This window comes from Silurus aristotelis (assembly GCF_946808225.1).
Source record: "Silurus aristotelis genome assembly, chromosome: 2".
Lineage (NCBI taxonomy): Eukaryota > Metazoa > Chordata > Actinopteri > Siluriformes > Siluridae > Silurus > Silurus aristotelis.
This window is the reverse complement of record NC_139575.1, coordinates 29,409,578-29,432,543: the sequence shown is the minus strand read 5'-3', so window position 1 is coordinate 29,432,543 and position 22,966 is coordinate 29,409,578. Positions and strand designations below refer to the sequence as shown.

Here is a 22,966-nt window from a genome sequence, read left to right as displayed (position 1 = left end):
AGTATTTGAACACCTGTCTATCAGCTAGAATTCTGACCCTCAAAGACCTGTTAGTCTGCCTTTAAAATGTTTTATTTCATTTTATTATCCTAAATTTGATGCACCTGTTTGAGGTCGTTAGCTGCATAAAGACACCTGTCCACCCCATACAATCAGTAAGAATCCAACTACTAACATGGCCAAGACCAAAGAGCTGTCCAAAGACACGAGACAAAATTGTACACCTCCACAAGGCTGGAAAGGGCTACAGGGAAATTGCCAAGCAGCTTGGTGAAAAAAGGTCCACTGTTGGAGCAATCATTAGAAAATGGAAGAAGCTAAACATGACTGTCAATCTCCCTCGGACTGGGGCTCCATGCAAGATCTCACCTCGTGGGGTCTCAATGATCCTAAGAAAGGTGAGAAATCAGCCCAGAACTACACGGGGGGAGCTGGTCAATGACCTGAAAAGAGCTGGGACCACCGTTTCCAAGGTTACTGATGGTAATACACTAAGACGTTATGGTTTGAAATCATGCATGGCACGGAAGGTTCCCCTGCTTAAACCAGCACATGTCCAGGCACGTCTTAAGTTTGCCAATGACCATTTGGATGATCCAGAGGAGTCATGGGAGAAAGTCATGTGGTCAGATGAGACCAAAATAGAACTTTTGGGTCATAATTCCACTAAACGTGTTTGGAGGAAGAATGATGAGTACATCCCAAGAACACCATCCCTACTGTGAAGCATGGGGGTGGTAGCATCATGCTTTGGGGGTGTTTTTCTGCACATGGGACAGGGCGACTGCACTGAATTAAGGAGAGGATGACCGGGGCCATGTATTGCAAGATTTTGGGAAACAAACCTCCTTCCCTCAGTTAGAGCATTGAAGATGGGTCGAGGCTGGGTCTTGAAACATGACAATGACCCGAAGCACACAGCCAGGATAACCAAGGAGTGGCTCTGTAAGAAGCATATCAAGGTTCTGGCGTGGCCTAGCCAGTCTCCAGACCTAAACCTAATAGAGAATCTTTGGAGGGAGCTCAAACTCCTGACTGATCTAGAGAAGATCTGTGTGGAGGAGTGGGCCAAAATCCCCCCTGCAGTGTGTGCAAACCTGGTGAAAAACTACAGGAAACGTTTGACCTCTGTAATTGCAAACAAAGGCTTCTGTACCAAATATTAACATTGACTTTCTCAGGTGTTCAAATACTTATTTGCAGCTGTATCATACAAATAAATAGTTAAAAAAACATACATTGTGATTTCTGGATTTTTTTTAATAGATTATGTCTCTCACAGTGGACATGCACCTACGATGAAAATTTCAGACCCCTCCATGATTTCTAAATGGGAGCAAAATAGCAGGGTGGTAAAATACTTATTTTCCTCATTATATATATATATATATATATATATATATATATATATATATATATATAAATAATAATGTGTATGTGTATATATATGTGTGTATATATGTATATGTGTGTGTATATATGTGTGTGTATATATATATGTGTGTGTATATATATATATATATATATATATATATATATATATATATATATATATATATATATATATATATATATATATATATAAATAATAATGTGTATGTGTATATATATATGTGTGTATATATGTATATGTGTGTGTATATATGTGTATATATATATATATATATGTGTGTATGTATGTATGTATGTATGTGTATATGTGTATATATATATATATATATATATATATATATATATATATATATATATATATATATATATATATATATATATATATATATATATATAAATAAATAAAATAATTACAGGTTATATACACAAACGAATGAAATGTTGGGCAGAATGTACAGTAGGGATATAAAGATACATAGATAAAAATAGTGGAGATGTAATGAGAGAAAAAAAAATATGTACATGTATAGTACAGAGGTTATATACAGTGTTTTTGTTTTGTTTTACAGTGATCTAGTGGTGTAGTGTAGAGTTCAGTAGTGTGATGGTGGATGGAAACAAGCTGTCCCTGAACCTGCTGGTTCTGGTGCGTAAGTTCCTGTATCTCCTTCTTGATGGAAGGAGGTTAAACAGTTTATGACTGGGATGTGAAGAGTCCTTGATAATGTTGTGAGCTCTGCACAGACATCTGCTGTGGTGAAGGTGTTCAAGGGCAGGTAGTTGGGTGACAGTGATGTGTTGGGCAGTTTTAACCACCCTTTGCAGGGCTTTGCGTTCACACACAGTGGAGCCTCCGTACCATACAGTGATGGAGTTGGTCAGGATGCTCTCAATGATGCAGCTGTAGAAACTCGTTAAAATCTCTAGGGACCGATGAGATTTCTCAAGACTTCTCAAGAAGTACAGGCACTGTTGTGCTTTTTTAACCAGGGCTGAAGTGTTCTTCTGCCATGACAGATCCTCAGATATGTGAACTCCCAGGAACTTAAAGCTGGAGACTTGCTCTACCTCAGTTCCATTGATGTTGACTGGTAGATGTCTCCTGCTGTTGGATTTCCGAAAGTCCACAATGAGCTCTTTGGTCTTTGTGGCGTTGAGGGTCAGGTTGTTGTTGGCACACCATGCTGTCAGATTAGGGATCTCTTCCCTGTAGGCCGATTCATCGTTGATGTCGATCTGGCCAACCACGTGGTGTTATCTGCATACTCGATAAAGATGTTGGAGTTATACAGAGGAGCAGAATCGTGGGTGAACAGGCAGTTGAGTAGTGGGCTCAGAACACAGCCCTGCGGGATGCCAATGTTTAGAATGAGGGTTGAGGATACCTGGTTGCCCAACCTGACAGATTGAGGTCTGTTGGTGAGAAAGTCCAGAATCCATCTGCAAGTGGAGGTGCAGATACCCAGGTCACTGAGCTTAGTGATCAGTACAATACAGTACAGAAAGCATACTCATACTTATATAGAGGTTGTAAAATACCCTTCCTTCTACAAAATAAATAAAAGCCTTGAATTAAGAAGCAGAATTTGGCAAGTGTTATTTGAGTGTTAGTTCATGTCAGTAATCTGTTAACCATGCTCAAATGAAGCCTGGCACTAAACAACACATTTTTACACTTTTTGTATTTGATAATAGTTTAACTCATTTGATATGAATTAAACTATTATCAAATACAAAAAGTGTAAAAATGTGTTGTTTAGTGCCAGGCTTCATTTGCATACTCTACAGCATGTGCTTCACTGCAGTATACACACATGCTGTAGAGTATGCATCAAGGTATTACAGTTAATATTCATACTTGCATGCACAGTGTAAAGCAACTTATAGCTATTACACTAAGGTTGTGGTCTGAATAGGGAACTGAGAACACATCAATGATAAAATACTTGGAGAAAAAAGTATTCCTGAGGATCACTGAGGTCGTGTGCAGCTGATTTACTTTCAGGGCTATTATAACAGAACTGAGTATGGTTCATTAAAAATAAATTGATACATATGAAAACACCACTCTGAGACCACTGGGGTGTTAAGCAGTGAACTGTGAAAACAACCTAATTTTGTTTAGCACTTGCTAAAGTTAATGTTAGTTACATTGCCTGTAATTGGATACACAGCACAACACTGACCATGCTATTGTGATGACAGCTACATATAACATAAAGATAATATTTTTAGGCAACGTCTTTGATTACAGGTCTATCCTGAACTCTTTGTGGACACTTCAAGAGGAGACAAGCTAAAGATCAACATTGATGTCACATTTCCCCATATGCCATGTGCTTGTAAGTAAATTTTCCCTTCCACTGAGAAACCTTGCCATTGTTGGCATGGCTCTATTTACTAAGGTGACTAAGGATTTACATAGTGTAATCAGAATCGCCAAGTCTTGCCTATAGTCGACGGCCAATCCAATCGTGTGTGTGCATGTGTTTGTGTGTGTGTGTGTTGGGTGGGGGATTACAGGCAGAGAATTTATTTTCTTTTATACGCAGCACACAGAAAAAGCGAACAAAACTGCCTGTAAAGTGATAGACAAAACTGACAATGCCTTTTTATTAAGTTAAACTTGAAGTTAATCCATTCAAAATTAATTTACAGAATTAATTTATTAAATTAATATAAATTTACAGAATATACCAGACTTTGTTAAATATTAAAATCTTTGCAACCAAGATGCTCCTGTGTCAGTCACAGATCATTGAAAGGGAAACTTAAATCTGTCACAGGGGTTCTTGGATTTGTTCACACACACTAAAAATATTTTTAAAAGCTTCTTTCTTTTCACGTTTATTTATAGTATTATCAGAGTAGGCTGTATATTAACTTATTGGGAGGAAACCAGTAGTTTTATGTGAAATAGAACATTGAGCACCCCATATAGCCAAAATAGCATCGTCCTTGTTTCATGACACCTCTGCAAAGATTCGACTGTGAGTTTTAGTCGAATCAGGTTCCTCTTATCGAAGTATTAAATCTTCAACTATTCAGGGTCCCTATTGTATACATATATTATATCAGATGTAAAATGTGGCTATGGACTTATCATCCACTTTTACATATAAGTTTTAACTGTTCCTGTCATTCATGTTTCTCAGATTTGAGCATTGATGCCATGGATGTAGCAGGAGACCAGCAACTGGATGTGGAGCACAACCTCTTCAAGCTAAGACTGGACAAGGATGGCAAATCGGTCAGCAGTGAAGCAGAAAAGCATGGTTTGTATAATCCATTTGATTAATGAAATTAATATTTAAATATATACTTGATGTACATAGATTTTCAAATACCTCCAACTGAAATGGATGTAATACAATAAGCAAGGCTCTCTGATACTCTGATTCTTTGCAGATTTGGGCAAAGTTGAGGGTGAGATATTTGACCCTAGTAAGCTGGATCCAGATCGCTGCGAAAGTTGCTATGGAGCAGAAACAGATACTTTGAAGTGAGTATTTTTACCTATCTGAGCTGGGGCCTGTTTGTGTATGTATTTGTCCATTGTTATAGCTGTTATTGTATAGAATTGTTGCCAGACTTGTCTGCAAATTAACCAAAAAACAAAACTTCATTGGCATTTCTTACAGTGTGTGAAAAGTTTAAAAATATTGTTAAAAATAAGTTTAGATTTTGGTTAATGATAGGGTTTGGGGCAAATAGAAGGTACTGGGGTATGTATTGGGTTTGTTGTATTTAGCATTAAATGTTATATTCATTTAGGTTTGGTGGGGTCACTATACAGTTCCAAAGCATCAAAAACTATGCTTTGGGAGGGTCCTGAAATGGGTTTCCAATGCCAAGCAATTGCACACAAGCTTAAGACTACAAAGACAAGTGCCAGCTGGAGTGGTGTAAATACTGTTATTTGGAGCAGTGGGGGGAAAAAACCACAAGCAGTAGCAAGCCAAAAAATGTTCACTTGAAATCGCAAAATGGCATAAAATATTAAAAGAAAACTTTGAGCCAGTTCTTGATATTCTTTTAAGCATCATTCTGTTTGCCCTATTAAAGCAAAATGGATTCTTGAAGTTATGTCAAACAATAAGGTCATTTTATTTTGTTGTATTTATCCGCCACACTTTAAAGGCCGCTCCGTGAAAATGACACAGACCAAAAAAGGTTGGGGACCACTGTGTTAAACTACTTAAAGAACATTGCACCTATGTTTGGATCCACCCTATTTTTTTATTTTTTTTTTAAATACTGTTAGCTCGATTATTTAATCAATTATAAGCTTTGTACATCTGTTCTTGGTATGAGTTCTTGGTTTCACCTGTGAGAACTTGTGGATTTCATTTGGTGTTACAAAGGATGAACCAATCAATATAAAGACTGTGTAGAGCTGTGTATCAAAAGGAAAATTCATTAAAACAGTCCTATTTAAATGACGCTATTTCATTTTTTGCACCTTTTTAAAATAGGTTGGCATGCATGTGTACACATGTTTGGTATAGATCTCTATATTTGTATAAATCTATATTAATACTATTGTAATGCTGTTTCTTCTACAACTTGGGAGTTAATATTTTTATGTTTCTTTGTTGATTGGGATGCATGTTTGAGATCCTTTTTTTCCCCCAAGGTCATTCTGTTAAAAGTTACTGGGTTTTGACTTATATATCCTGATCTTCTTCTTCTTTCGGCTGCTCCCATTAGGGGTCGCCACAGCGGATCATCCGTCTCCATACCACCCTGTCCTCTACATCTGCCTCTTTCACACCAACTACCTGCATGTCTTCCCTCACCACATCCATGAACCTCCTCCTTGGCCTTCCTCTTTTCCTCCTACCTGGTGGCTCCATCTTCAGCATTTTTCTACCAATATAATTCATGTCCCTTCTCTGCACATGTCCAAACTATCTCAATCTCGCCTCCCTCACCTTGTCACCAAAACATCCTACATGTGCTGTCCCTCTAATAAACTCATTTCTAATCTTGTCCATCCTCGTCACTCCCAACGAAAACCTTAACATTTTCAGCTCTGCTACCTCCAGCTCCACCTCCTGTCTTTTACTCAATGCCACTGTCTCTAATCCATACAACATCGCAGGTCTCACCACAGTCCTATAAACTTTCCCTTTCATTCTTGCAGATACCCTACTATCACAAATCACTCCTGTCACTCTTCTCCACCCACTCCACCCTGCCTGCACTCTTTTCTTTACTTCTCTAACACACTCTCCATTACTTTGCACTGTTGACCCCAGGTACCTGAACTCCTCCACCTTCTCCACCTCTTCTCCCTGCAACCGCATCACTCCACTGCCCTCCCGCTCATTCACACACATGTACTCTGTCTTACTCCTACTGACTTTCATTCCCCTTCTCTCAAGCGCATATCTCCACCTCTCCAGACTCTTCTCAACCTGCTCTCTACTCTCACCACAAATCACAATATCATCTGCAAACATCATAGTCCAGGGAGACTCCTGTCTGACCTCGTCCGTCAACCTGTCCATCACCACTGCAAACAGGAAAGGGCTCAGGGCCGATCCTTGATGCAGTCCAACCTTCACCCTGAACCAGTCTGTCGTACCTACTGCACACTTCACTGCCGTCACACTGTCCTCATACATGTCCTGCACCACCCTCAAATACTTCTCTGGCACACCTGACTTCCTCATACAATACCACAACTCCTCTCTCTGTACCCTGTCGTACGCTTTCTCTAAATCCACAAATACACAATGCAGCTCCTTCTGTCCTTCTCTATACTTCTCCATCAACATCCTCAAAGCAAATAAGGCATCTGTGGTGCTCTTCCTCGGCATGAAACCATACTGTTGCTCACAGATGGTCACCTCTTCTCTCAGCCTGGCTTCCACTACTCTTTCCAATAACTTCATGGTGTGACTGATCAACTTAATTCCCCTGTAGTTACTGCAGGTCTGCACATCTCCCTTATGCTTAAAGATCGGTACCAGCACACTCCTTCTCCATTCCTCAGGCATCCTCTCCCCTTCCAGAATTCTGTTAAACAATCTGGTTAAAAACTCCACTGCCATCTCTCCTAAACATCTCCACGCTTCTACCGGTATGTCATCTGGTCCAACCGACTTTCCATTCTTCATCCTCTTAATCGCTGCTCTCACTTCCTCCTTACTAATCCTATCTACATCCTGCTTCACCAACTCCACATCCTCCAATCTTCTCTCTCTCTGATTTTCCTCATTCATCAGCTGCTCAAAATACTCCCTCCATCTTCTCAACACCCTCTCCTCACTAGTCAACACATTTCCCTCTCCATCCTTTATTGCTCTAACTTGCAGTACATCCTTCCCAGCTCGGTCCCTCTGCCTGGCCAATCGGTATAAATCCTTTTCTCCTTCCTTAGTGTCCAACCTCTTATACAGCTCCTCATATGCCTTTTCCTTGGCTTTCGCCACATCCCTCTTTACCTGCTGCCGCATCTCCTTGTACTCCTGCCTACTTTTCTCATCACTCTGTCGATCCCACTTCTGTTTTGCCAACCTCTTTCCCTTAATGCTCTCCTGCACTTCCTCATTCCACCACCACGTCTCCTTGTCTTGCTTTCAATTTCCAGATGTCACACCAAGTACTTTTCTAGCTGCCTTCCTCATCACTCCTGCAGTAGTTGCCCAATCATCCGGCACCTCTTCACCACCACCAAGCCCCTGTCTGACCTCTTCCCTGAACCTCACACTACACTCTTCCTCCTTCAGTTTCCACCATCTTATTCTTCTTTCAAACCTAACTTTCCTCCTCTTCTTCTTCGCCTCCAAAACCATCCTACAGACCACCATCCGATGCTGTCTAGCTACACTGTCCCCCGCCAACACCTTACAGTCTCCAATCTCCTTCAGGTTGCATCTCCTACACAGAACATAATCCACCTGTGTGCACCTTCCTCCACTCTTATACGTCACCCTATGATCCTCCTTCTTCTTAAAATACGTGTTCACCACTGCCATTTCCATCCTTTTTGCAAAATCTACCACCATCTGCCCTTCCACATTACTCTCCTTAAAACCATACCTACCCATCACCTCCTCATCACCTCTGTTCCCTTCACCTACATGCCCATTAAAGTCTGCCCCAATCGCCAATCGTTCTTTCCTAGGTACACCATCTACCACTTCATCTAATTCACTCCAGAATCTTTCCTTCTCCTCCATCTCACAGCCAACTTGTGGAACATAGGCACTGATGACATTTATCATCATCCCTTCAACCTCCACCTTCACGATCATCACCCTATCAGAAACTCTCTTCACCTCCACTACACTCTTACTGTACTCTTCCTTCAGAATCACCCCTACACCATTTCTCTTTCCATCCACACCATGATAAAACAGTTTAAATCCACCTCCAATGTTCCTGGCCTTACTCCCTTTCCACTTGGTCTCCTGAACACACAACATATCTACCTTTCTCCTCTCCATCATATCAGCTATCTCTCTCCCTTTACCCGTCATAGTACCAACATTTAAAGTACCAACCCGAACCTCTACTCTCCTACACTGCTCCTTTTCCTGCCGTCTCTGTAGACGTCTTCCTCCTCTCCTTCTCCTCCTTCGGCCAACAGTAGCCCAATTTCCACCGGTACCCTGTCGGCTAACGATACCTGTGGCGGTCGTTGTTAACCCGGGCCTCGACCGATCCGGTATGAAATTCTCATTTGTGATCCGCATATTTGATTTGGCACATGTTTTACGCTGGATGCCCTTCCTAACGCAACCCTCCCCATTTACCCGGGCTTGGGACCGGCACTAAGAGTGCACTGGCTTGTGCCCCCCTAATGGCTGGGTTCTTATATATCCTGATAATTAACAGAATTCAAGTGTGACGGCCAGCATGTACCTGCTCCAAGCAACTGTGTCTTTTAAAATTGACACAGTTGAACACATTTCAGGAAAGCGCTAATTATCCTCTTCTACATACATAAATTACAGGTTCCCTGGTGGTCTAGTGGTTAGGATGCGGCGCTCTCACTGCTGCGGCCCGGGTTCGATCCCCGGTCAGGGAACCAACCCCAGCCATTAGGGTTGCACAATCCTTAGTGCCGGCCCCAAGCCCGGATAAATGGGGAGGGTTGCGTTAGGAAGGGCATCCAGCGTAAAAACATGTGCCAAATCAAACATGCGGATGATCCGCTGTGGCGACCCCTAATGGGAGAAACCGAAAGAAAGTTTTTTTTACATACATAAATTACAGAATGTTTTTTGGAGTGTTATTGCTTCAGAGGCCACGTTTGCTGTCTTTTATTTATGGCCACAGATGGCTGTGACATTATTGTGATTCAAACTTACTATTTAATGTAATAAATAATGTAACCAACAGATAATTGAGCCAAAGAACTACTGACTTCTTTCTGATAAATAGGTGCTGTAACACATGTGATGATGTGCGTGAGGCATACCGTCGCCGTGGCTGGGCCTTTAAGACACCTGACACCATCGAGCAGTGCAAGAGAGAGGGCTTCAGTCAGAAGATGCAAGAGCAGAAGAATGAAGGTTGCCAGGTCTATGGTTTCCTCGAGGTCAATAAGGTAGCAAACATACACTGAAAGCAATATAGGTTTATGACTAGTGATGGGATTGTTTACATTTTATTGATACCGATACTTCTTTTCAATACAGAAACCTATTGATACTGTTATTGATACTACTCTTTATAATTTGATGCAAAAAGACGATGTAAAAAAGATGTTGAAAATTGTAAGTTATTTTATTATTGCTGAACTTTATTACTGTGAATAGGCTACTTCTTTGTGTCTAAGAATTTGTTTCCGTCTAATTCCTCTGAAACCTTTTCTAGCCTAGCGTTTCCTGTGGGGTTATTCATATTCAGATTTACATTTCAAAACCGATGTGGCGTCGCCAAAGACAACCAGTACTAACTAAAACTTATTTCATATTGAGTGTTACATTCACTTGAGGCTGAGGCAGGGAAGTTGCATTTAGAGTTGAAGTTGCGAGACCATGGAGAGTATTGCTTGAGGTATATGGACGTTTTATTAGTAAAAGTTTAATTATATTACTAGTTTTGCCTCCTTTGTTCACTATTACACTTAGTAGATATTGCATCTGACACTGGTGGCACATAATATTTTTTACATGAGCCCTCACTTTTAAACGTTTCTCCTGGAGCTGCTGCTATCAATTATTATAGTAATTAAATATTTTAAAGATTATTCCAACGATTAATTAAGTTATTGTATAAAAAGTACTTTTACTTTATTAAAAAAACAATTCTAAATATACAAGAGAAAAGACAGGTTTCTTAAAATGAACAATTCTGACTTTATTTAACGTAAACATTCAACATTCAACTTGAAGCTGTTGGTGTATGAACGAGGCTTCATCTGTCTTGTTCTGTGTCTTTCAGAGCTGATTGTTAGACAGAGTTCTCCCCAGGGATCAGAGGCTCAGTTTAATACCATGCAAACCTATTGATTGTAGCCCATTTCATTTTCAATGTGTAAAGCTTTCGGAATTGCGAGAGAAAAAACCTTGGAATTAGTCAAAAATTTTTATATGGTGGATACGGAGTTTTCTCCTCGTTCCTCCATTTTTCATTGTGTGTAGTTAAATGGACTAAACGAAGCATTGAGGCAAAATGATTTGTCACGATTAATTTTATACTATTTAATTTTTTTAATCGAATTTCTCGAGTTACTAATAATTGGATAATTTTTTTTTTTATTCATTAATATATATATATATATATATATATATATATATATATATATATATATATATATATATATATATATATATATATATATATATATATAATAAATAACTTCAGTCTCCATACTACTCTGTCCTCTTTCAAACCAACTACCTGCATGTCTTCCTTCCTTCTAATAAACTCATTTCTAATTCTGTCCATCCTCGTCACTCCCAACGAAAACCTCAACATCTTCAGCTCTGCTCCCTTCAGCTCCACCTACTGTCTTTTAGTGAGTGCCACTGTCTCTAAACCATACAACATCGCAGGTCTCACCACTGTCCTATAAACTTTCCCTTTTACTCTTGCAGATACCCCTTCTATCACAAATTACTCCTGCCACTCTTCTAAACTCACTCCACCCTGCCTACACACTTTTTTTTCTTTTACTTCTCTAACACACTCTCCATTAGTTTGCACTGTTGACCCCCAAGTACCTGAACTCCTCCACCTTCTCCACCTCACCACTCCACTGCCCTCCCTCTCATTCACACACGTACTCTGTCTTACTTCTACTGACTTTCATTCCCTTTCTCTCCAGCGCATACCTCCACCTCTCCAGGCTCTTCTCAACCTGCTCCCTACTCTCACCACAAATCACAATATCATCCACAAACATCATAGCCCATGTAGACTCCTGTCTGACCTCGTCCGTCAACATGTCCATAACCACTGCAAACAGGAAAGGGTTTAGGGCTGATATTTGATGCAGTCCAACCTCCACCTTGAACCTGTCTGTCGTACCTACTGCACACTTCACTGCTGTAACACTGTCCTCAAACATGTCCTGCACCACCCTCACATATTTCTCTGACACACCTGACTTCCTCATACAATACCACAACTCCTCTCTCGGCACCCTGTCGTACGCTTTCTCTAAATCCACAAATACACATTGCAATTCTTCTGTCCATCTCTATACTTCAAAGCAAATAATGTGGTGCTCTTCCTCGGCATGAAACCATACTGTTGCTCACAGATGGTCATCTCAGTGTATTTATGTATAAAAGTGTACTGTTTGACATTTTAAAGCTTATAGTGGCTGCTTGTTGAGCAGCTTCTAATTTAAAATGAACACCGAAGTATACAGAGATAAAACAATGGGAGTATCGATAATAGTACTGTTTGTCCTGAAGCTTATCGGTAGTCCGGTATTTACCCAATTACTTACCGGTCTCTATTTATGTCATTTCATTTAAGTTAATTTCGTTTGCCAGCATTTATGCAACAAATTGTTTATACAGCTACTTCAATGTTTATCACATTTCTTGCAGGTTCCCTTAGATAAAATATATGACTAAAATTATTTCTTGATTTAGGTGGCTGGTAACTTCCACTTTGCTCCTGGAAAGAGCTTTCAGCAGTCTCATGTTCATGGTACGTACTGAGGCTAGTTTACTTTATCAGCTCAGATTCACATTTTCAGTTTTTTTAAATTATTCAGATTTTAACTATGTATTTATAACAAACAAGCCAGGAGTAGAATCAGAGATTTTGTTATAAGTTAGATTCTGTAGCGCATTCTTTATTTGAATATGGTACAAAATATATATGTGCATGTAAACCACCCCCCTTTATATGTTTTGCCTATTTGTGTTATATGGTTTTAGGGAGCTCTTATTTTCTAGACCGGCCAAACTGTTTTCTTTAGTTTAGCTCATTTTGACCGGTTTAAAGAAACAACTGAGCTAAGTTTTTTGTGTCTTGGTCCACATAAAAATGAACCATGGTTCATTTGATTTATGGTGGGAAGACAATTTTATGACTGTCCATACCGAAAACAAATGTGAAGTGAACCAAAGCAGTGTACAGTGAAATTAATTACTTTTAATATTAATTATAAGTAATTATTAATTAGGGATTAATTAATTGTTTTAAACTCAACTTGTTTTGAATTCAACACAGGCTTGCAATATTACTCCATTAATCTGAAATGACTGAATTATGCAGTCCCCACTAAAAGTTTTGAAATTGCAAGGTTAGCTTCTTTTGTTTTTGCTCTATTCTGAAGACATCTGAGTTTGAGATCAAAACTATGACACTATAGAATATATAGAATAATTTTTAGAATAGTTTGGTTATAATTGCACAATTACAATGAAACTAGCACCCACACCGGCCCTTTGTGGAAAAGATTGGGCACCCCTGTGCAAGATGATGCAGATTGGGACTTCAGGTGCAGCTCTGATGACATTAGTATGTTTACCTAAGCTTGTTTGCGATTTTACTGGGTAATTGATACATTCCAGAAAACAACCTTTATAATGTTTGCCAACCTGCAACCATGGGTGGATAAAACCGTCCAGAGATTTCACACCACTGCATATAACACAATGACCGTCTATAAGACACCATCCTCCAGAATGGTGAATACAGACACTTCTGCATGCAGATAAAGAATGTCAGAATGGGAAATCTTTTCACAGTTTCTGAGCATGATGTGAGGAATACTTTCAGGGGATTGAATACTAGTAAAGCAACAGGACCAGACTGCATCACAGGTCAGGTCCTGTACTGACCAGCTACCACCTCTATTCAGAGTAATTCATTGTCTCTCTAGAACAGTAATTCAGTCAGTAATTCCATCATTCATCAAAAAGTCCATTATCATTCCTGTCCCAGAAGAAATCACACCCACCTACCTCAATGACTATCATCCAGTAACAATGACCTCAATTTTGATGTTTTTAAAAACTGGCCAGGGATTTTATTGGCTCCTTACTTACCTGACACTTGACTATTAGAGATTGCATACCACCCCTCTACAGATACCTCCATTATACATCTTATTTTCACAGCCCTGAGCCATGTAGACACCAGGAAGATCAATCAACCCTAGTGGAGAGAGTGGACAATTTTCGATACCTTGGTATTAATGTCATGCAGGACTTGTCATGATCCAGTCAGAGTACCCCTGGTAAAGATGGCCATGCTTTCAGCTGGGCCTGCACCACTGCTGTCTGACCATTTTGGTGTAGTAGTTTTTCATTAAATGAAACAAAACACCCTTTCTTTACTCTGTTATTGATAAAGACTGGGGCATTTGTCATTTCGTCTTCATACATTCGTTCAGAAGTTGATTTGCTCCTAATCTTTTCCTTCCCTTTGATAAATTGAAAACTGGATGGGTTCAAACAAAAGGTGCTAAGTACGATAAGTATCTGTAATAGTAAGTTGTTTAACAAAATGTTGTAAATATAAGGAACTAAGATGTCTTCAGTGTGTAGAAAAAAAGACAATAATTGGAAGTTCTTTGAACAAATTATGTTAAAACACTAGAGGCTTTTGACAATTAACTCAGAACTGTGCTGTGATACTGAAGCCATGTAGAAAATGAGAGAAAATGTTTTTGTACAGATAAATAAAGTTATCATGTTGTGGCCTTCAAACGTGCTGTGTTGGAGGGAGGTGAGGGTGGAATTGCAAGACCTGTTAGACATTTTCTGTATAAGCAACATATATACCTTTTACTGGTTGGAGGAATATTTATTTGAATATTTTCACCAATCAATCTCAAAATAGGGTTTTCTTATTTATTTTAGTGTAAGGTGTTTTACTAATAGAAATGCTACACACACAGTGTATTTTTTTTTATTTTATTTTGTAAAATGCTGTTCATTACAACAGAAAAATAGACACAAAGAATAAACACTTTCCCAATCCCTTAAAAAGAGTAAAACAAATTTGAAGTGAAGACACTTGTTTCCCAAAAGAAAAAAAAAAACATTACCATGACTCCTTTTTCTTCTTTCTGCAGTTCATGCTGTGGAAAGTAAGTCAAACTTTTACTTATATAGATTTACAGTCCCCTTCATACATTAGTTATACCTAAAAACCTTTGAATTCTCACTGTTTTATTATGCTTTGCTTTCATTTCAGAATTGTGACTTTGTTGACTAATCAGAATCAAGGAGTTACTTTGCACAACCAAACAACTTATAACATGTTTGCCAAAACTTTTTTTCCTTCCCAGTTCATGATTTGCAGAGTTATGGACTAGATAATGTAAGCTTTGCTTCTTGTTTTTTTTTTTTTTTATATGTATATTCTACAAAGTCTGATACAGTATGTTGTCAATTATTATATCACTGGTGTAAGTTATTTACATTTCTTAAATATTCATAGATCAACATGACCCATTTGATTAAACATCTCTCATTCGGAAAAGATTACCCTGGAATTGTCAACCCACTTGATGGAACTAATGTTGAAGCTGCACAAGGTATGTAGCTTTTATTAATATGTTTACCATATCAGGTTTTGGATCAAGGATTTTATGCTTCAATAAAGCTCATCAGTACAACAACATGAACATTGGCAACATGCAACTTTCAAATCCCCAATTGAGATCATTCCAGAAATTTTAATATAAACACTATCATTTTGGATTTTTTTTGTAAGTATATTATTCAGATTGAAAAGCATTTAAAATCTTGTTTGCAAAATTATTCATATTAAACTGTGAAAGATGAAAACATGTAATTTATATATATTTTAGAGCTGCTACAAGTAAGCGATAATGAAATTTTATGTTAACGAATTCCGTTATCGATTAGTTGTGCTGCTTAAGTTTCGGTTTGGCAAGATAACATAGCCACCTGTGAAAACGGGGGACAGGACAGGGTCAACCTTCAGCAGGAACAAATGTGTGTCCCAAGTCATCCAAGGCATGGGAGCATTTTATATTAAACGCAAGGCATGGGAGCATTTTATGAATATTTTTGCCAATCAGCCCCAAAACCCCAAAGAGTTTTATTTCTTTGAATGTAAGGTGTTTTACTAATAGAAATACTACAAACACATAGTGTAGTTCAGTTTTATCTTGTAAATTGCTGTTCAATTACAACAGAAAAATAGACCCTTTCCCATCCTTTAAAATAGTAAAACTAATTTTGAGTGAAGACACTTGTTTCCCAAAAGAAAAGAAAAAACATTATCATGACTCCTTTTTCTTCTTTCTGCAGTTCATGTTGTGGAAAGTAAGTCAATATTTTACTTTTATAGATTTACAGTCCCCTACATACATTTGTTATACATGCATCTTTCAAATCAAGAATTGGAATCATGCCAGAAATTTTAATATAAGCACAAAATCGCATTAGGGATTTTTTTTTTATTTTACTGTATATTATGCAGATTGAAAAGCATTTGAACAAAAATTAATTGTGAATTATGTAGTTTAATGTAGCATAATTATTCGATTAAAATGTGAAAGATGAAAATATGTTTATTCAATAAATTAGAATATAATTAAAAAGTTTATTTATTTTAGTAATTCAATATAAAAAGTGAAACTCGTATATTATAGATTCGTCACACACAGACTGATATATATTTCAAGTGTTTATTTTTTAAAATTTTGAAGATAATCATTGACACAAAAGGTCATCGCTAAAGAAGCTGACTGTTTACATAGTGCTGTATACAGGGACAATAATGGAAAGTTGAATAAAAGGGAATATTATGTTAGATAAAGGTGAAACGAAACCCATTCAAGAATTTGGGGGCGATTCACAAAGAGTGGACCTGCAGCTGAAGTCAGTGCTTCAAGAGCCACCACACACAGACGTATCCATGGACTACAACTGACGCATTCCTTGTGTCAAGCCACTCCTGAACCAGAGACAACGTCAGAGGTGTCATACCTGGGCAAAGGACAAAAAGGACTGGACTGTTGCTCAGTGGGCCAAAGTCATCTTTTCATATTAAAGGAAAGAAAATTTTGCATTTAATTTGGAAATCAAGGTCCCAGAGTCTGGAAGAAGAGGAGAGGTACAGAATCCAAGTTGCTTGAGATCCAGTGTAAAGTTTGCACAGTCAATGGTGGTTTGGGGAGTCGTGTCATATGCTGGTGTTGGTCCACTGTGTTTTATCCGGTCCAAGGCCAGCACAGCCATCTACCGGGAAGTTTTAGAGCACTTCATGCTTCCCTCTGCTGACCAGCTTTATGGAGATGCTGATTTCAATTTTCAACAGTACTTGGCACCTGCCCACAAGGCCAAAAGCACTATTAAATGGTTTAAGGGCCATGGTATTTATGTGCTTATTTGGCCAGCAAACTCACCCGACCTAAACCCCATGGAGAATCTATGGGGTAATGTAAAGAGGAAGATATGAGACACCAGACCAAACAACATAGAGGAGCTGAAGGCCGCTATCAGAGCAACCTGGGCTTCCAAAACACGTCAGCAGCGTCACAGAATGATCGCCTCGGATGCCACTGCAGTATTTAATGCAAAGGGAGCCCCGACAGAGTATTGAATTCTGTACACGTTCATACTTTTCAGTAGTTCATCATTTCTGTATTAAACATCTTTTATTTTTTTATTGGTCTTAAGTAATATTAAAATTTTCTGATATATCTATATAAAATAGATATGATCTGAATTTTGGGTTTTTATTAGTTGTAAGCCATAATCATCAAAATTAAAAGAAATAAACACTTGAAATATACCAGTCTGTGTGTGATGAATCTATATAATATACGAGTTAAATTTTTTGTATTGAATTACTAAAACAAAATCAACTTTTTAATGATATTCTAATTTATTGAGATGCACCTGTAATAGCGGTGTGTAGTTTAATTAAATAGGTAAATAATTCTGTGGAAAAACTGGTGTCAAACAAGTGTCCCTTATTTAAGGACGAAGGAAGCAAATGTTGTACTGTGCATTTCTCTTTGAAAATCTTAAAATGGGTCATTCCAGACATTGTTCAGAAGGACAGCGTACTTTGATCACAAAGTTAATTAGAGAGGGAAAAACATAAAGAAGTGCAGTAAATTATAGGCTGCCCAGCTAAAATGATATTAAATGCTTTAAAATGGCAACCAAAACCAGAAAGTCGTGAGAGAAAACAGAAAACTACTATTCAAATGGATCGAAGTAAAGACAAAATGGCAAAGACTCAGCCAATAATCAGCTCCAGGGTGATCAAAGAATGTCTAAAGTTGTAAGTAAGTAATTGTTACCTGTGAGAATTAGAAGACATCTATGTGAAGCCAAGCTTTCAGTCCCACTGTTGAAAAGAGGTTACAATTTGCCAAAGAACACATTTACTGGCCTACAGAGTAATTTTGCAATATTTTGTGGACTGATGAAAGCAAGATTGTTCTTTTTGGGTTTAGGGGCCCCACACATGGTCTGATGGCCTACAAACACTGATTTAAAGCCACAGTACACTGTGAAGACAGTGAAGCATGTGGTGTATGATATGGGGATGCTTCTCATACTAGTGTTGGGCCTATTTATCGCATTCCGGGGATAATGGATCAGTTTGTGTACATTAAAATACTTAGAGGTCATGTTGCCTTTTGAAATTGGTGTTTCAACAACACAACGACCTCAAACACACCAGTAAGCCAGCATCTTGGTTCCAGACCAACAAGATTAATGTTATGGAGTGGCCAGCTTAATCCCAAACCTTAATCCAATTGAAAACTTGTGGGGTGACCACAAAAATGCTGTTTCTGAGGCAAAACCACGAAATTCAGAGAAATTGTGGTGTGTATTGCAGTCATCCTGGGCTGGAATACCTGTGTGCCAGAGGTTGGTACACTCCATGCAACACAGATGTGAAGCAGTTCTCAGAAATCGTGGTTATACAACTAAAGCTTAGTTCAGAAGAACACCTCTGGCAAGTTTTAAAAGAGGCATGGCAAAGTATTTCAGCTGAATGCTAGAAATCTGTAAATCAGTGTTAAAACTAATTTAAGCTAAGGGAGAATTTTTCAATTAAAATAAAGTTTAACAATGTAGTTATATATTTGTTTGGACAAAGTACATTTTCAACAGTTTTCTTACCTAGTTTGTTTGTCTCTTAATAATTATAAAAGACTAGCTATAAAAGACTAGCTGGAAAGCTGTTTCCAAACTTTTGACAGGCATTGTTCATATACACATTACAGCACAGTAAAAAAAAATATATTTTTCCCCACACATATAGCATATAGCAGTGGTAGCTTGGCAGTGCTAGGGTTTAAACCATGACCTTCTATTTAGTAACCCAGAACATTGAACATTGAACCACCACCTCTGAAACAGTTGGCAAAAAAATTTTTTTACAAAAACACTTTTCCCCTTTTACACACACACTGCCATACAGCAGGTGGGCAAAAATGGTTAGAGGGGGAGTGGGAAGCAGGATCTCCCCATCCAAAATGTGTTTTTACAGTATTAAATATTTATTTTAATATAGCAGATTAGATATAAACTTATTTTTTCATTATTTATTTGGACAAGAGGAAAGGTTGTGTTTAACTAAATTTTTTAATTGAACCAGACTGAAATCTATTTATAAACTACTAGGGTTCTTCACAAATTTCATTTTGAATTGCAAATGTTCAGTTGCACACAAAAGCACAAGTGTTAAACTGAGTTGTACTAACTTGAACAACTGGGGTATTGATGCTTGTAATGGAAACTCGAGATGGCTCCTTTTACAAAACTATTAAAAAAAAAGTACTGTATTCCTTTAAAAAAAAAAAAAAAAAAAAAAAAAAAAAGACCAGTCATTATCAAAACAGGACAAATTAAAAAATTTTATCTTGCATTTGTTTTACAACTTTATTGCTTTAAATTACAATTTTATGAACATACTGTTTTCTAGCATTGCAAATATATGAAAAAGATTTAGAATCAAGTGAACAGTGCAGTCAGCAGCGAATGCCCATGCCAATGGCCATGAAGGTCCCAAATGTACCCCCACTTTGCATCATGGTCTTTCCCACTCCACTCATCAGTTCACGACCTCTCATCCCAATTCTGTATAGAAAAAAGAAGTATAATATATTTATACAGCATAGCAAAAAATAAATAAGTCAGTCAACATAGTATACAGTAATCCTCCGCTTTACCACGGTTTGAATCTCGCGTCCCCGGTTTATTGCGGAATTGCATTTGCCACATAACTAATTTGTTTCGCTGATTTTCCTGGTCTCCTGTGGATAGCACGATAGACCAAAAAACATATAGGGGATTGTTTTGAACGTCACAACAGCGATAAACGGAGGATTACTGTATATATGTACCAAAAGATGCCAATATTATCTGTTTGACCCTTCTCTCCTTGAGAGGTAAATTTTGCTTTATTCAACCCCATGACACAGGTGGCTATGCCAGCATCATTTCAACTCTTAATATCCTGGGAATTACACTTTTGAAGAACGTTTCACCACTGAAAAAGAATCCAGGCATCGCTCACTGTTTTAATACACCATACTTGTAGTCTTAAAGCCTGTGCCCCTGATAGGTTCATTTGCAACACTGCAAAAGTTCTAGGGCATGTACGTGTGCTGTCTTTTTTTGATATTGTGTCCCTTTGTCTAAGATTACTGTTACACCTCTGCACTAGAAAAAAGTTTTATCCTTGAAAGTTGGCAACCATCCTGTTAAAACAGTTTAGCAAAGTGGAGATCTTACCGTAGACAGGAGAAGGTTCCAAACATGGCACCAGCTGCCATTCCAACCGCAAAGCCCATCATGAAGCCCATTTTAACCCTGTCAAAACAGTTTGGCTGTGTCTGTCCGTATGGCCCAACAGCTACAGGCATCTGTCCTCTGGGCAGGTCTAAATGAACACACATTTATCTTTAGCCATTAAATCAAGATGTTTGCTAGTGACGTGAAAAACATTTGTTCTCTCTCCCTGTCTGTTGATTTTAGCATGTGTATTACTATAGCTTCATTATAGACTTAAGGCTGGGAGGGTATTTCAGGATAATGCTATACATCATGATAGATCCTTTAAGTATAGTGTTGCTATAGAGATAATTCTAGGAGCATTAGTCTCAAATTAATATTTATTTGAACTGTGTCCCATTTTAAAGTAAAAAAAACAAAACAACTTGTTATAGATATTCTTATACTCGGCTTTTTTTTACTCTATACACTTGTATTTTTCGAGCTAGAAACCTCAAAAAATGTACATTAGCTGAAGACATGAGCAATGTTTAGATTGATGCGCTAGCTGTTATGCATGTAACCATAATGAGTCTATGTTTTGTTCAAGACGAGGTTAAGCATCTAATCTATTTTCTTGATAATTCAGTACGACTAGCCACTATGCTAATCTGTCACCTCGGTCAGGCTCTAACACTGTCAAAAGTACAAACAGAAACTTTGCAGAATGTAGAAATGCAAAAATGTTATACCTTTTCCAAATAAATGATCAAGAATTTTCAAGATGCGTTTTAAGACCGATTCAAGACTCGCACTTCGTGCAACTGCGTGCTATCAATGTTAGCCCTTTTAGAAAGACGCCATTACGTAACCGGAAGCAGTTAGCGGAGCACATAGCCTTTTAGCGCCTCCTACAGGCATAACCTAGTCTGCAGCTGATTTCTTCTTAACATTTCTCCCTTTCCCCTCTTATTTTCCAGCGTCAATGATGTACCAGTATTTCGTGAAAATAGTTCCAACAATTTACGTTAAAGGAGACGGCGAGGTGAGTTTTCTACAAGTGAAAGTAAACTGAACCTAAATAGTTCGCCACTGTGTGAAATGTATGGGACTGTAACCTGATTCCATCTCCCTAAAACCACATGTATAGGTTGTTTTCTATTTATTGAGGAATTAGTCGTACAAGGCTACCAAAACATCAAATATTTATTAAAGATAATGCACTAACAACAAAGTATAAATCTTATAATGTGCAAGTTTCTACTTCCGGGTCAAGTAGTTGTCGTTTTAAATCTCACTAACAAATGAGAGTAAAACACTGTTACGCCCCTCCCACGAGAGATTGAACGTGGACAAAAACGTGGAGCGCGGACGAATAGCGGGATTATCGAAAAGGAAACTTAACAAAGTGTAATTTATTTTAAGGCCATGTTAAATGAGCGCATTGTTTTCTTGATTTGTAAAATACTGTGACGAGAGAGAAATAAGATAACAGGCAAAAATCTCCAACATTATGAGCGGATGACTAGTGTCATTAATTTTCAATGTTATTAATTCCAATGTAGTTGTAGGTTTTCAGCCAACTGTATAGTTAACAGTGATGCATTATTATAGAAAATCACGTGCACAAGAAGCGTTTATATATTTTCACTATCATTATTTATTCATTCATTAACTATCTGCAGCCTATCCTGGGAACTCACATACAGTGACCTAAGTACATGATCAGTCTTAGGACCATGCAGTTTTGAGACATTAACATGACCTACTACACCACCTAATTTTAATTTTTATCATTATGATATTTATTTTTAAAAGACTCTGGTTTATGACTCACATTATCATGATATTTTTCACCAAATATGCCATTTGGATGTCAGTGATGTGCCTAGCCAAACAGAAAATAATGGGTCACTACTGTGTGATATGTGCTGATTAAATTGATTGTGTGTCTACAAAATTTTTGTATTCATAGGTGGTGAAAACAAACCAATTTTCAGTAACCAGACATGAAAAAGTAGCCAATGGTTTGATTGGAGATCAAGGTCTTCCTGGTGTATTTGTGCTCTATGAGCTTTCACCCATGATGGTCAAATTCACAGAGAAACAGCGGTACGTTTTTACAGCACAAATGCAGGATGCAGAAATACCTTGAATCTTGATTTTCTTTTTTTATGGTTTATTGTTGTGTTTCAGAACAAACCTTTAACAATTTATTTGCAATTTACAATATAATTGCATTTTGAAGTAATTGTCCAAGGACTAATGGTAATACGTAATTTACAACAACTTATACTCTGACTGACTGCACTCTGACCAACTGTTGTTTGTCCTTCCAGGTCATTCACTCATTTTCTAACAGGAGTCTGTGCTATTATAGGTGGAGTTTTTACAGGTAGGTGAAATGATTTTGTTCCTAGAATTTGTAC

The 22,966-nt window shown here is 37.9% G+C and overlaps 2 protein-coding genes across 3 annotated transcripts in view; one reads left to right on the top strand and one right to left on the bottom strand.

The window, feature by feature from the left end:
• ergic3 (ERGIC and golgi 3) overlaps nt 1-22,966 on the top strand; it is a 28,153-nt gene that overhangs the window by 3,237 nt on the left and 1,950 nt on the right. Inside the window, exons 3-13 of one of the 2 annotated variants that reach the window (XM_083533901.1) lie at nt 3,647-3,734; nt 4,548-4,667; nt 4,801-4,894; nt 9,790-9,955; nt 12,459-12,516; nt 14,897-14,911; nt 15,113-15,144; nt 15,265-15,361; nt 21,518-21,582; nt 22,513-22,649; nt 22,877-22,932. In XM_083533901.1, the coding sequence (XP_083390027.1) occupies nt 3,647-3,734; nt 4,548-4,667; nt 4,801-4,894; nt 9,790-9,955; nt 12,459-12,516; nt 14,897-14,911; nt 15,113-15,144; nt 15,265-15,361; nt 21,518-21,582; nt 22,513-22,649; nt 22,877-22,932 (928 nt within the window). The remainder of the gene's footprint in view (nt 1-3,646; nt 3,735-4,547; nt 4,668-4,800; nt 4,895-9,789; nt 9,956-12,458; nt 12,517-14,896; nt 14,912-15,112; nt 15,145-15,264; nt 15,362-21,517; nt 21,583-22,512; nt 22,650-22,876; nt 22,933-22,966) is intronic. The other variant, XM_083533902.1, reaches the window with a different exon arrangement.
• romo1 (reactive oxygen species modulator 1) lies at nt 19,690-21,449 on the bottom strand. Its single transcript, XM_083534737.1, has 3 exons — nt 21,290-21,449; nt 20,559-20,706; nt 19,690-19,901 (listed from the first exon to the last, which is right to left on the bottom strand). Exons 2-3 carry the CDS (start codon nt 20,687-20,689, stop codon nt 19,793-19,795), a joined length of 240 nt encoding a protein of 79 aa, XP_083390863.1. The 5' UTR covers nt 20,690-20,706; nt 21,290-21,449; the 3' UTR covers nt 19,690-19,792.

Coding starts and splice junctions, on each gene's coding strand:
- romo1 (XM_083534737.1), bottom strand. CDS start 20,689: ATGCCTGTAGCTGTTGGGCCATACGGACAGACACAGCCAAACTGTTTT. Junction 19,902..20,558: donor GGAACCTTCTCCTGTCTACG/GTAAGATCTCCA, acceptor TTTTCTATACAG/AATTGGGATGAGAGGTCGTG.